The sequence below is a fragment of the Pezoporus occidentalis genome, unplaced genomic scaffold, assembly GCF_034315485.1.
Source record: "Pezoporus occidentalis ecotype Australia unplaced genomic scaffold, CSIRO_AGI_Poc_V1 ctg50, whole genome shotgun sequence".
Classification (NCBI taxonomy): Eukaryota; Metazoa; Chordata; class Aves; order Psittaciformes; family Psittacidae; genus Pezoporus; species Pezoporus occidentalis.
In genome coordinates, this window is record NW_026915836.1 from 2,206,456 (window position 1) to 2,219,972 (window position 13,517).

Sequence of the window (13,517 nt, forward strand, 5' to 3'; positions counted from 1 at the left end):
AATCCAAATGCTTTCACAAATGCAAACATAGTAACGTATTACTACTAAGAAATTTTATCTGCAACAGCAGGAAGTCTAATACGATAGATCTGTGAACAGAATACCAAAAACTAGTTCTTCACAAATAAGTAAGTTCCTGGTTTCTCCTCTCCAAAAAGTAAGCTTGCAACTGTTTTGTTTTTTTTTAATTAATATAACCCCCTTTTTATTTTCACTTAGCTTCCAGAAAACACACTTTAGAGAGGAGATCAGTATCATTAACCGCATTATGTAATGGAAAAAAAAAAAAAAGGATATGAGGGGAAACATTTTGTCCTAGGTCATCCTGTACTACAGTTCTAAGTGTTAAACTCAAAAAGCTCTGCTCTGGTTATCACTGCATACTTCTCCCAGTGTAACTGCACATCTGATCATTCCAACACTGTGCTATGCATTTTAATTTATTTTTAATAAACACCAGACATACATGTTAAACTGAGGTTGGGAAGCAGCCACAGGAACATGTGAAGAGGTTGAAATGAAGAACGGTTTTCACAATCACGAAAGAGATGTGAAACTAGATCCTGGGACAGCCAGTTTGAGTGCCAAAATTGCAGGAGGGATAGTCTGCCTGCTGCGAGCATATACTGGAAATACTTTGCTCATTAGAATCCCACAAGAATAAAGCTTCTATAAGTGAAACTCTGAATCAGTACCAGGTGATATTTACCATATGGTAAGTCACATTCCTTTTGCTAATTAAGACTTCAACTGCACTTGAGAAAGCAAACAGCTGAACAGCTTCTTAGTTACACTTTTGTTGGTGTTTTTCGTGCATTAAAATGTTGGCTTACTTGTTAGAAGAACACAAAGGCAGACACACACCATCAAGGTGAATAGAAAACAACAGATGCCTACAGGCTTTCATCACATCTCAAACATCTACCAAGATTATAGATACATCTTCAGCCCCATGGCAATTATTAGTTTAAAAAAAAAGTTTCTCAGGCCTGCAGTTTTGCACAGGACTATCCAATTTGTGAGGTACCAAAATGCTCCAATCACCACCTTTCAAAACACTTGCATTCATGGAGCTTATAATGATCCCTTTCAGAGATCAGAAACTCATTTTGATAGGCACAATAAACTGTTTCTATGCACACTAGAACTCCCACCTGAAAGAGCAGAGTCTAAATACCAGTGGCTATAATTCTGAAACAATTGTTAATTAAAACATCAAGGTCAAACTGAAGCAGCATGCAGCACAGCTATCTTTTCAGTCCCATTTTTCCTCTACAAACTGGTTTCTTTTAGCCTGTTTTGATATGCAATGAAGTCCTTCTCTGTAATTAACTACCATCATGTTTCACAGCACCAGAATGAAGCCATTTCCCATAGATGAAAACAAAGAAGTGACGTAACTGCACACCTTTTACATCCACTCATCCACTGTAGTTTCAGAGCTCAAACCCACAAGAGCCCTCCATACACAGTATTAATGCTACTGTAAGTAGCACTAGACCAAGCACAGAGCCTAAAATTGAGACAACAGTTCATTCAAAGAGAGGACTGATAGCACTTAAAATAACTTTGATTTAATCAGCATTTCTTAGAACACCAGCCTTTAGCTCCCTCTAAAACTCACATGGAGGTTTAAACTTGGAAAACTTGCTTTATAGGACTGAGGCTGGATTTTTGCGTTAGAAGGCACAGTGAAGATGCAGCTCCTGACTTCAAATTTAACTGCCATAGTCAGTATAACCATCATCTTGATGTTTGTTCTCTTCTTTCTGCAGTATAGCCTTAACTGCTGCAAGCCCTTAGACAAACCAACGAACAGGACAGTAACTTGTTACCACAGTCTGGTTTCTCCAGATAAGAGAAGTTTCTACAACTATGGCAAGCATGTCACACTCTGAAGAGAAGATAACAGACATCTAATGACTGCAGTTACTTACAGCCCTTGAGAAGTAGGATACAAATGTGGGCCACTGCAACTCTGCAAAGGCACCCTCCATCTGAACAGTCAGCAGCTCCACATAGGAAACACATGACCTCAGTTACATGTGAAATAGTACAAAGCCTGGGCTTTCATAAGGAGTAATCATCAATGATATGAGAAAAAAGTTTTTTTCCCCGCAATCCCTGACCATCAAAAAGGGCACTATATGATGGAAAAATGAGAAGCTACCATGACCCTGGAAGCCTCAGAACTTTACTGGATTTAAAAGGCACTGAAAGGTTTCCCAGTAGTCACATGGAACAGCTGTGGCACAAGTACACAAGCAAGACTAAGCACATCTTTCACCAGCTTACACTTACACCACAAGAATTTTGCTCCAGTTGCCTTGACTCGGCTGAGCACTGTATGGATTGCACACAAGAGCATCTCTCATCACATTTAGTTTTTCAAATGCCAAGAACAGATTTAAGAGGAAGTTATGAGAATGGGATCAAGAGCATACATGATGTTTCTCAGACTCACGTAAGGAATTCCTATAGCTAATCATTCTTAAAACATGCAAGTCACAGCTGCATGCGTTGTAACATCTGTAACTTGCTGCAAGCCTTTAACAGCACTGGGAAAAAAACATCACTTTCAATTGTTCTCATTTACCCAAAGCAGAAACAGCATCTCAACAATAAATGTAAATTAATTCTCTTTAATTTAAGATGCTCTAAACAAGCTTTGATTTACATAAAGGTCTTCAGTAGGGACAGCGATTCCTGTTGTAATACACAATCCTACATGCATAGTGCTATGCCACAAGAAGCCTTTGCTGCAAGGAGCTTAAAGCAGAGTGACATAGCAGGGAATAAAGAGAATTAAAAGTAACTTTATGCATTGTACTATCAGGCTATTACTTTAGCACAACAGTAACAGTAATCTAAATGCTGCTCTAATCGATATTAAAATGGTGTCTGCATTTACACAACCTTTGATAAACAACATTAGCAAGTCTATTAACAGCAATTAGTAATCCAAAGCATGAGTTGCACAGCGGCAGCAAAGAAAAAAAAAAAAAATCAGCAAAAATTACTGTATTTTTTTAATCCTTCCAAATTCATGCCAGAGAGTAGCAGATTATGTAAGACAGTACCAAAGAGAAAGAAAATAAGTAACATGAAGTGAAGTGGGTCAATAACTGTCTGTTGGAAGTTCTGCAAGCATCACTTTTTGCCATATCCTCTCATGAACTGGAGAAAATACATTTAACCTATTCTGTCACATTTGTTTCTGCTGTGCCTCTCACTCCAAGTAATCAAGCTCCTTATTTTGTAGCATCACTGATAGAAGTTTCTTCAATTACTGAGTCAGCTGTGGTACACACAGCTGCCCTAAGCATTTATCCTGTGTTCTCCAATACCACGCTTGTGCTGATTACTGGACAAAAGACTCACGGTTTTAGCATAACATTAAAACCCCGACAGACTTTTTAAGTCTCAAAAAAATGAGGCAGGTATTATTGCAAAGAACCAGCCTCCTTTTCCTACACTGCTATTTTGCAGGCATATGCATTTATGTGGCCACACAGTAAACTCCATCTGTGAACTGATCTTCTCTTTTTAGCACGAGGACACAGCAAAACGAAAATGTAATCCTGATAGTTCCCCAAACTGGAGAATACATCCACTGTGAACTTGTGCTAGGACTAGTGAAGGAATATGCAGCTGGTTCTGCTTCTTTTCACTGCAGTTCCAGCCAAGCTCACTTCTGAAATGATGGCTTTACACATGTATTTTGCCAGAGTATATCTAAAAAAAAACCAAACCCCAAACTACAACACAAGACTGCAAGCATGCAATTTTACAAATTGCATATACGCAAATCCCACAAGCTTACACTCCCCCTGACATTCTGTGGAATGTTTAATGATTGGCAATTAATAATTATGAAATTTAACTATTTATTTCTTGTACTTCAAAGTACTTTGGAGTACTTGATGGATCCTGAACCGTTTTTCAGTAGTAGGAACAGAATGGATTTTGAAGCCAAAGGGGGCATTATCTATGACTTGGAAACAAACAGTCCTTTCACTACAGGGATGCTGGGGAGGGACTCCTCATTAGGGACTGTAGTGATAGGACAAGGGGTAACGGGTTAAAACTTAAACAGGGGAAGTTTAGCTTGGATATAAGGAGGAAATTCTTTCCTGTTAGAGTGGTGAAGCACTGGAATGGGTTGCCCAAGGAGGTTGTGAATACTCCATCCCTGGCAGTGTTCAAGACCAGGCTGGACGAGGCCTTGGGTGATATGGTTTAGCAGGAGGTGCCCCTGCCCATGGCAGAGGGGTTGGAACTTGATGATCTTAAGGTCCTTTCCAACCCTAACTATTCTATGATTCTATGATTCACTGTTTTTGGAAACAGCATTCTGAAGCTAGCTGCTCTCAGCATTTTTAAAATCCAAGTAACATATTTTCATGGCTTTAGGTCAGGAATCCTACATCAGATTTTAAAAGCGCCTTTCATTTTGGAAAGCAGAACTTTGAGTAGAAGTATTTTGTATACTCAAAACACTTTGTAATTTAAAATGTTCAGCTGTCATCCAGAAGCAGCTCTCCCTATCTTGCACCAAAACACTGAGTTAAGCCAGCAACGCGAAGTTTCAGAATTGGTGTAACAGAACTGATCTTAAAATGACTCTCATTCATGTGTTATTCTAGCAGACTACAATAATATAAATGAAGCCCTGCCACAGCTTTGCTAAATTCCACAAAAGCCTATTGCTGTGCGCACCATGTAGAGGAGCTGCATATTCAGCAAAGCCCTGCACCTTTCCTATGGTACTTTACTCAAAATCTCAACTAAAAATAGAAGAATCAGCCTTCTAGGGAGGTTTTTGCTGAAGAACTGTGCTTACGTATCATAGTAATATTAAAGTCTTAATAAACTTGCCTTCGCTGGATGTCCTTGATATGAGGTATTTTGCTGAAAAACACAGCAATTGCTTGTGAATTCATTTCAGCAGTACATAAACACAAATTCACTGCAGAGTAAGAGAGCACCCAAGCCTTTAATTTCTAACCAAGAATAGTACCAAACAATGAAATGATGCTCTTCTACCCAAACCTGAATCTACATTCTTAAAATATATACTATCCAGCAGAATTAACACTCATGGAGACAGAGCCTCACCAAAAACTAATATGTGAAGTTGCTTCAGGGGGATACCCAAACAAGCCCATCAAAATACCTGCATATCCCTACACCACCTTCACCCACTGTATTTGCTTTCTGTGGACCTGCTTCCTTACACCAGTGTTCCATTAAACCAACTGATGAGTCTCAGTCATTCTGTATCATGCACAGTTCCAAGAATTGCTGAATTCAAGGCTGAAGGACAAGATCACATAAGTTACTCCTTTCTGTAAGCAAAAGGTATAACCCTAATGCTTTTTACTGGTCTGCATTTGCTATTTGTTTAATTACACTTGGGCCTAAAACTCACACAATTAGCCATGTATAAGGTAGAACCCTCTCACTATGAAGTATTACATGAAGCAGTAGCAATTCCTGTTCTAGTCCACTTGGAAGGCTAAGCTAGCATAAAAGTCTCATGGAACAAAAAAGTTCAGCTTACTTCTCAAAGTTTGACTTCCTTTTCCTCTAAAGCAGTGCTAATGAAATCCCTAAAATTCAAGGAAGACAGAGGCAAATTACAAAGTTACTCAACTCCTGAGAAGTGCCAAGGAAGTAAGTTACTTCAGTTGTAATAAAAAAAAACCTAGTGTTTAACATGACTTTTGCACCTCTTTAATGTCTCAGGTATTTAACCAATATGGTTATTCAGGATACACAGACAAAAGCTTTTTATCAAGCTTGGTGTTAAAACAAACAAAAAAAACAACCACAAAACCAAACCACAGAAGATGGTGCTGTGAAACTAAGATGTACTAAGACAAATCAAAAAAACAGTAAGAGAAGGCAGTAAGTGTGCTCCTTTCCATGTTTAAAGCATGACCAGACACATTAGATGCACCTCAGGTTGTAGTTAAGTGTAGATCTGCTACACACCAGGCCCTGCTTCCTTCACCGGGTACAGCATCTGACCTTACTGAGCAGTACTAGCCAAACATAGCAGGCTTGACTTTGCAGTTCTAAACCATACATGGTGGTGGGGTTTTTCTTTCTTTTCCAAGAACTGACATACTTACATTTGGTGGCCTCTAATGAACATTTAACTGCAACTATCAAGTATTAAAAATCACCCTTTCTACATTAAATAAAATGGTCAGGGTTTTTTTCCTCCCTTTACTCTACAATTTAGCTGTACCCTGAGCAAAACACTGAATGACTCAAGCAACAACCGTGATGTGTAATACCTAAATGAAACAGTTACTGAATCATGTAGTCTTCAAGTGTCTAAAGTCAGACAGAATAAAGAAACACCAGCACACACCACCCAACACTGAGCTCTTGGCCTTCACAGCCATTTTTCAAGCCAACTATTCATCAAGCACTTACAAACCTAAAGATGAACTGGCTGATATCTGCACTGCTGTACAAGCCCCAAAACAAACGTCATTCTTCTACCCCTTCTCCCTGTTTAATACAATACCTGCCCTCCTAGAAACAGATGAAAAATGCCTATTTTCTTTCTCTAAGGACTATTTCAGAAATACATTATTTACAAGAAACTCCTAAATAAGTTCTCCCTGTTTATCTAATAGAAAATTACACAGTGATTTCACACCAAACCAGGTAATAACCCTTGTTTATTCAGGGTTCACCTCCATGGTTTCCTTATGCTGTTTCGCAACAGATCATTAAGGTTTATTTTCCTTCTCTACAACTGCCTCTCTTCAGTATCAGTTATGAAGCCTGTGGAACTGCAAGCACTACTACTATATCATACCATACCATACCAACAAGCTGGCTGGGTATTTTAATTAAGATACTAACCAAACAAGAAATCCATTATTGGCCATAATATATCAGGCCAGTAGCTCTACAGCATTTAAAATTAGTGAGAAAAACCTCAACTGTTTCATAAGCATTTAAAATCCAAAATCCATTTGAAACATTGAATAATATTCAAATTTCTATCTTTACCACAACCTGAAAGACCTCTGAAATCAGAAGAAAGTTAAGGTCACAGCTTTCTTACAAGACATCAAATGACATAAGAACACCACACAACCAGCTCTAAAAACAATTAAAAAAAAAAAAAAATCACACCAAGCTGAACACTGAAGCAACAACTATTCTCCATGTCTACCGAAAGTCTGACAACTCTCATCTTGGATAAGCATTTCACAGCTTGCTTGGTGGATCAGTACTGTCAGAACTGGTAGACCTCCCAGCATCACCAAAAAAAATATTGTTTTAGAGCAGATCCATATTAAGTTCTATCATATGAATTTAAATAGTTGACTTTAAATATGTTAGCTAGATTTAGGCAAGCAAGGTTTCTTGCCTAAGCAAGGTAAGGGGTTTTTTTTGTACAGCTATATACCCTTCACAGAAATACAGCTTGTATTTAAGGCTGCTGTATGTCTGGGTTTCTCCAAGAACATCCTCTCTTTCACATTGTAAACTCTTCAGTGCTTAACAAGACAGACACCTACATATTTGAAGGTGCAGAAAATCTAGTCCAGCTGAGCTGCCTTACATCCAGAAATTTTAAGAGACAGAAACACGAAGCCCAACACCCAGACAAAAATATGGCAGTCTTACTTAGCATCATCCACAGCACTCTTTACAAGTTAAGGTCACACCTATCCCAGCATCCTTGCTTTGATATAGAGGGAGCTTTTCCACACATCACCAAAGTTTAAATTGGCTTAGAGCCTGGCTTGAATGTAAAACTCATGCATCCATTTAGCTCACCATTTCTGCAAATTTAAGGGTACTTCCCACCGAGGGATCATGATGAACCTACATGGGGCAAAACACAACACAATAGAAGCAGCAATTTCAGCTGCAGAGACTAAAAACTGTGTTGAAAGAAGAAAAACTTCTCTGCTCATCCTGAAGAGAAGGCTCCCAGGAGACATTACTGAGACCTATAAATACTTAAAGGGGGCTTATAAGAAAGACTGGGACAGACTGTTTTGTAGGGCCTGACGCACTAGGACAAGGGGTAATGGTATTAACCTAGAAGAGGGGAGATTTAGACTAGATGTAAGGAAGAAACTTTTCACTATGAGGGTGGTGAAACACTGGAACAGGTTGCCCAGAGAGGTGATGGATGCCCCATCCCTACAAATATTCAAGCTCAGGTTAGATGGGTCTCTGAGCAACCTGATCTAGTTGAAGGTGTCCCTGCTCATTGCTGGGAGGTGGGGTTGGAATAGGTGACCATATGTCATATCTGCTGCACTCATGAGTTTCACGTATGTGTATATTCCTATGCTGTCCACAGCTAGAATGGACTGGGGAAAAAAAAAAAAAAATCTATCCACCAGATGGCATAGCTGGGAAGGCAGGAAACAAAAAAAAACACCACAAACCAACAACCCAAACCTCCCCCCCCCCCCCCCCCCAAGAAAAAAACAAACACAAAAAAAAGTCTGCACACTGAAGGAAAAATGAGGCTATCATTTGTGTGACATAGCACAACTAACTGACCAAGGAGTCCAGTTCTGCATGCCAGTACAAGAAGGAAACAGTCTGACAACTAATTTGGCTTGTTCGCTGTCATGGTCACATATCAGTCCAAAACGTTTTAGCAAAGCTATGGAATTTTGTGTTTACATGACCTGCAATTCTCTGCAGATTCACTTAGGAGTGATTTATCTACAGAAATCTTAGAATAAAGCTCAAATTATCTCCAAGATCAGTCAGGCTACATCTAAGAGCACTAGCATCTCCCTCACTCTTCTAGTAAGGAAAAAAGAACTGAAAGTCTGGACGTAGAAGAAATAAAAGAAAGCATTGCTAAGTTTAGATATTATACACACAGTATACACTTTTAGCTTTACTTTCCCTCCAAAGAGAACTTACAAAGCATCACTAGCTAGTTACCAAGCACTATTTATATTACAAGACAAAATCAATTCAAAACATTGCTCTTATCATTCCTAAATTCACCACCTAGCCAATGAATAAAGAGGATAAGAAATTGGTATACGCAAAAGAACATGGACATTAAAAGTTAATGTCCTGGAAGACTATCCCCATGCATTACGCTATAGTTCAGTTGAGTCTTCCCAGTTTAACTCAAGAGTTAATCACTGGCTTCCAGCACTCAGAAGATCACTAAAATAAGTTCAGGGTAAGACTACACGTGCATGTGTTGAGGGCTGGGAAAAACTTCCTAATGAATTCCCCTAAGCAGCCTGGATATGGGCCACCTCATAATGCTATTGCAGAAGAAAAAAAGAAAAAACCTCAAACAAAAAACAAAGCCATGACATATGGAGGGTAAGATGATCTGAGGTAATTTCAATCAAAAGGTGAGTTAATGTGTCATATAACCCAACACACCCTCCCCCCAAACGTAGTCTTAAGCAACAAAGGTAAAAACAGTTAGAGTAACCTAATTAAGTATGAGCAAGAACTCATGACAGCTAATATCACAGCCTAGAAACAGGTGTCACTAGCCAGCAGCCCAGCAACAGCAGGGAAGTTTCCTGCTGCTGTGGCTTTTGATACGTATTTGCTACCCTTTCAAATGTAGGTGCAGCAGCTGCTGAGACACAACTGCAAACTGCTATTCAAACTTAAAGCCATCCATTTCACTTAAAGTAACCAAAAGGCCTAAATATGTACTGCATAACGTTTCATAAAAGTGTCTTTTTTATTATTTCAATGTGCATTTTCACAGCTCAAAAGCCATGTTCCCATATCCTTTAAGTCAAAGTTGAAGTTTGGATAAAGGACCCAAAAAACAAGCTCTACACTAGCTGCTTCAGAGATGAAAGTCAACAGCAATTTTTCTGCGCAAGCAGCATGGGGAGGCATTTATACTCACTTTACCAGAACAGGTCAGCTAAGCAACAGCATGAGCTCCAGAATGTGAGCTGCCTATTGTACAAAAAAAAACCCTTCATTGTGAAACACTGTTATTTGAACCACAGCTTAAAATACTGTAAGCTAGCAGAACAAATGAAAGATGTTAAATGGAAGCAAAAATAATTCACACACAAAGCATTCTTTTAATAGTTGGTTTTTGTTGGTTTGTGGTCGTCGTCCCCCCCCCCCCCCCAATAAAACCTGTAAGAATCTATTCCCTTTCAGATACAAGATGTTGCGCACTCCTACTTTTAGTAGCTGACAAGCAGAGAAAAATACTCAATTTCCCTTAAGAAACTTCCTAACCTCTGCTCAGAGGAAGAAACAGACTTGGAAACAAGAAATGAAAAATTATAAGCAAAGCTTGGTTCAGAAGTTGCATGTAGATATCCCTAAAGCTTAAAAGTACTATGGAATTCAATGCACAGATCAGATTGCTCAGACACAAGGCACTCAAACATAACCCCCAAAGCTAGAAAGTTGCAACACAAGTGTTTATGGGGTATGTAAACGGTATGGAACCACATTTTAAAAGTCTTAGCTAAAAAAAAAAAAATAAAAAATAAGCAGAGTAATATGTACGATAATACGTAGCACAACAATCCAACAAGTTGCATATCAAAACAGTGCAGAACCACTCTTCTTGAAGCAATACATATTTAAGTAACTACACCAATGAGCAAAAAGCATCTCTCAAATGGTTTTTAAAGTGTGTCTCAAAAACCCATCACTACACACATACATGATATCCCTCAAAAAATCCGCACTATGAAGTCAACGTTTACTAGGTTATTATTTAGTTGGTCTTAAAAACCTACCTACTAATCTGGGTTTCAACATCCAGAAAAGGGGAGGTTTATCTGTATTAGTGATCAAAGATAAACTACAGCTGATGATACCTGCCGGTGTCTTCATACCATACTAAACTCCATACCTTAAATCATAAACACGAGCACAAATGCCCAGAGCTTTTATGTGCTCTAAAACATTGACTTTATTGTTCATAATGAAGTTTCTAAGAAGAACAGATAGCAACTACTAAAAGAAAAAATCCTCAAAGCCCTAAAAACTCTGCTTTGTTGTAACTCAGCTGAACAAAACTTTCAGACTTACAAAACTTGTTTCACATCCAGAACAGTACATATTCCATAAATTCCTTTCTCTAAGCCTTCTGGCAAAGTGATCCAACTATTCAAGGAGTACAGCAACTGAGTAAGTGAACAGTGCATACCCACGCATGCACTCTCATCTCCAACATGCCAGGTATTTGCTGAACGTGAACTAAAGATTAATGGGAAAAGGGGCCTAAAACGACTATGCATTCAAGACACTGCTTAAAAAGAAAATGCTATCAGTAGCTCCTCAGCTTCTGTGACAGCAAGGAGTAAGTTTTCTCCTTAAAGGAAAGGCTCACTAATACACACAAAATCCTTCATAGCTTTTATCTGCCATCCATTAAAGCCACTTTTGGAGACTGCCCCGTAGGCAGACAGAGGAATGTCAGGGCACTAAATCCCTCTGCTTCCACTGACGCTTACGTACATACAACTCCACACATAACGCAGCTCTAGACAACAATTTTAAACACGGAGGACTGCGACTAACCCAACCGTAGGAAGGCATAATGCCTTCCATAGCTCAGCTAGCGAGGTTTCTTCAGCTCGCCCCTCAGCCAGGCAGCTGCAGCAGGGTGGAAAGGGAAGAAGGAAACCCAGGCGCTTCATCGTTAAAACAGGAAGGCAACCACTACATCTAGATGAGGAGGAGGGACCCCCGCACACACCAGCGCCGACAGGACGCTCGAATGCGCCCCTCCTCTCTCCGAGGGGCTCCGCAGGGCCAGGCCGGGGCAACGCCGAGCCGCGCCCCCGTCCTCCCGCCTGCCACCCCGGACTCGACGGCGCGGAGGACACGGTGCCGCTGCTCCCCCAGACGCAGCGCGGGTCGCGCCCGCCCCACCCGCGTCCTCCCACCCCGCCGGCAGCCCCGTCTCCCGCGGGGAGCCCGGGGGAAGGCAGCGGCGCGCTCTCACTCTCCACGGCGCGGCGTGGGGCTGCAGACAGACGGGGCCGCCGGCGCCTCACTCACCTTCCAGCAGCCGGGTGATGAGGCTGTCCACGTTCAGCTCCCCATCCGCCATTTTGTGGCCACCAGACTCGGTCCCGGGCGGGGAGAGGGCGGGGTGGAGGGCGCTTTACGGAGGAGGAGGAGGAGCAGGGAGAGGTGGCCGCAGCTGCAGTGGCTCCCCCCACCCTCCTCCGACAGTCCCCTGCAGCTGCCCGCCCGCCTTCTCCCGCGCTGGCAGCCCAAAGCGCCGCACCCGCTCCCTTACAGCCAAATGGGGGGAAGCGCCCACCCCTCCTCCCCACCCCTCCTCCCCGCCTCGGAGGCCGCCACAGCGCATGCGCCCCCTCACCCCGGCCGCCGCTCTACCGCCCCGCGCGCTGAGCACGGCGCAGGCGTCGGAGGTGCTGGCGGGCTCTGGGGCGCATGCGTAGAGCGTCACTCTCCCTCCCGCGCTCCTGCCCCGCGGCTCTCAGGCGCGCTCGGTGGTGCTCTGCGGCGCGGGAACGTTCAGGAGCGAGCTCCACAGCCTCACCTGCCCTGCCCTGTACCTCCTATGAATACGAGTCAGGGTCAGCTCCCGCGGAGCGCACTGCCGTGAAGCCTTTCCTGTCACGACGGCTGTAGCGCCCGGGCTGGGTACCGCTGCGGGCAGTCCTGTAGCTCGGAGAGCGGCTCCGAAGACTTCACCGTGTCTGTGGGCAGTCTCTGCGTTTCTCGTGGTGCGCCACGTTCTGCTGCTGCAAGGAAAGTGGCAGCATTACCTTAAGAAGAAGTTACTTTGGCAGCTATCAGTTAGGGACAAAAGGCACCGAGAAAGGTCGTACTAGGCTGCGTGTCACCTGTGTGTCACCCTTTCTGCTGCCGAAACCGCCTGTGAAAGCTCAGTTTATTGAAGATACGTGTCAGAACTGGAATGACAAGTTGTGTGCTTTTCATAGCCGGCTAACGCAGCTGTCCGAAGAAGCTCCCAACCCGTGGGGTTTATGTTTCAATGCAGCTGGACGTGCTGAGAGTACTTTTTTGGTGTTTTCTGAAACTTTTAACATGAGCTCTCTAAAGATGTGTTAGTTGGCATACTTTCGTCAGCGGCTGCTTGCCTCGGAACGACGGAGAACTGCTTGTGAACTGGGACAGCAGACAAACACATGTAGACAAAACAGCAAAGTGCAGACGTTCTAGAAAGACCAAAACAAAGGCAGCAGCGTATCTATATGCCTAAATAGAGATGTCGATGTAGAAACTTGCTTCTGAGCTGGAACTTTTGAGTTTTTCCATCACTGTACAAGCCAGCAAAATCCCATCACCTTAAATAATTTCAAACCCTTCTTTTTTATTTTAACCACTTGAGGAGCAGAAAATGAGCAAAAAAAAAAAAAAAACCCAAACCCACCAAAAAAAAAAAAAATCAGGGACGTCGGTTGGCGGGAGGGGAGAAGGGCTGATACAAGGGGTGAAAGAAGAGGGGAGACGGGGGTGGCCGTGAGGGAAGATCATGAGGGGAGAGCAGGGGG

General features: G+C 42.1%; 1 protein-coding gene across 1 annotated transcript in view; it reads right to left on the reverse strand.

The window, feature by feature from the left end:
- PPP1CB (protein phosphatase 1 catalytic subunit beta) overlaps window positions 1-12,331 on the reverse strand; it is a 30,047-nt gene extending 17,716 nt beyond the window's left edge. Inside the window, exon 1 of the mRNA XM_062637027.1 lies at window positions 12,028-12,331. Within this exon, the coding sequence (XP_062493011.1) occupies window positions 12,028-12,079 (52 nt within the window). The 5' untranslated portion in view covers window positions 12,080-12,331. The remainder of the gene's footprint in view (window positions 1-12,027) is intronic.
- Window positions 12,332-13,517: the final 1,186 nt, after the last annotated feature.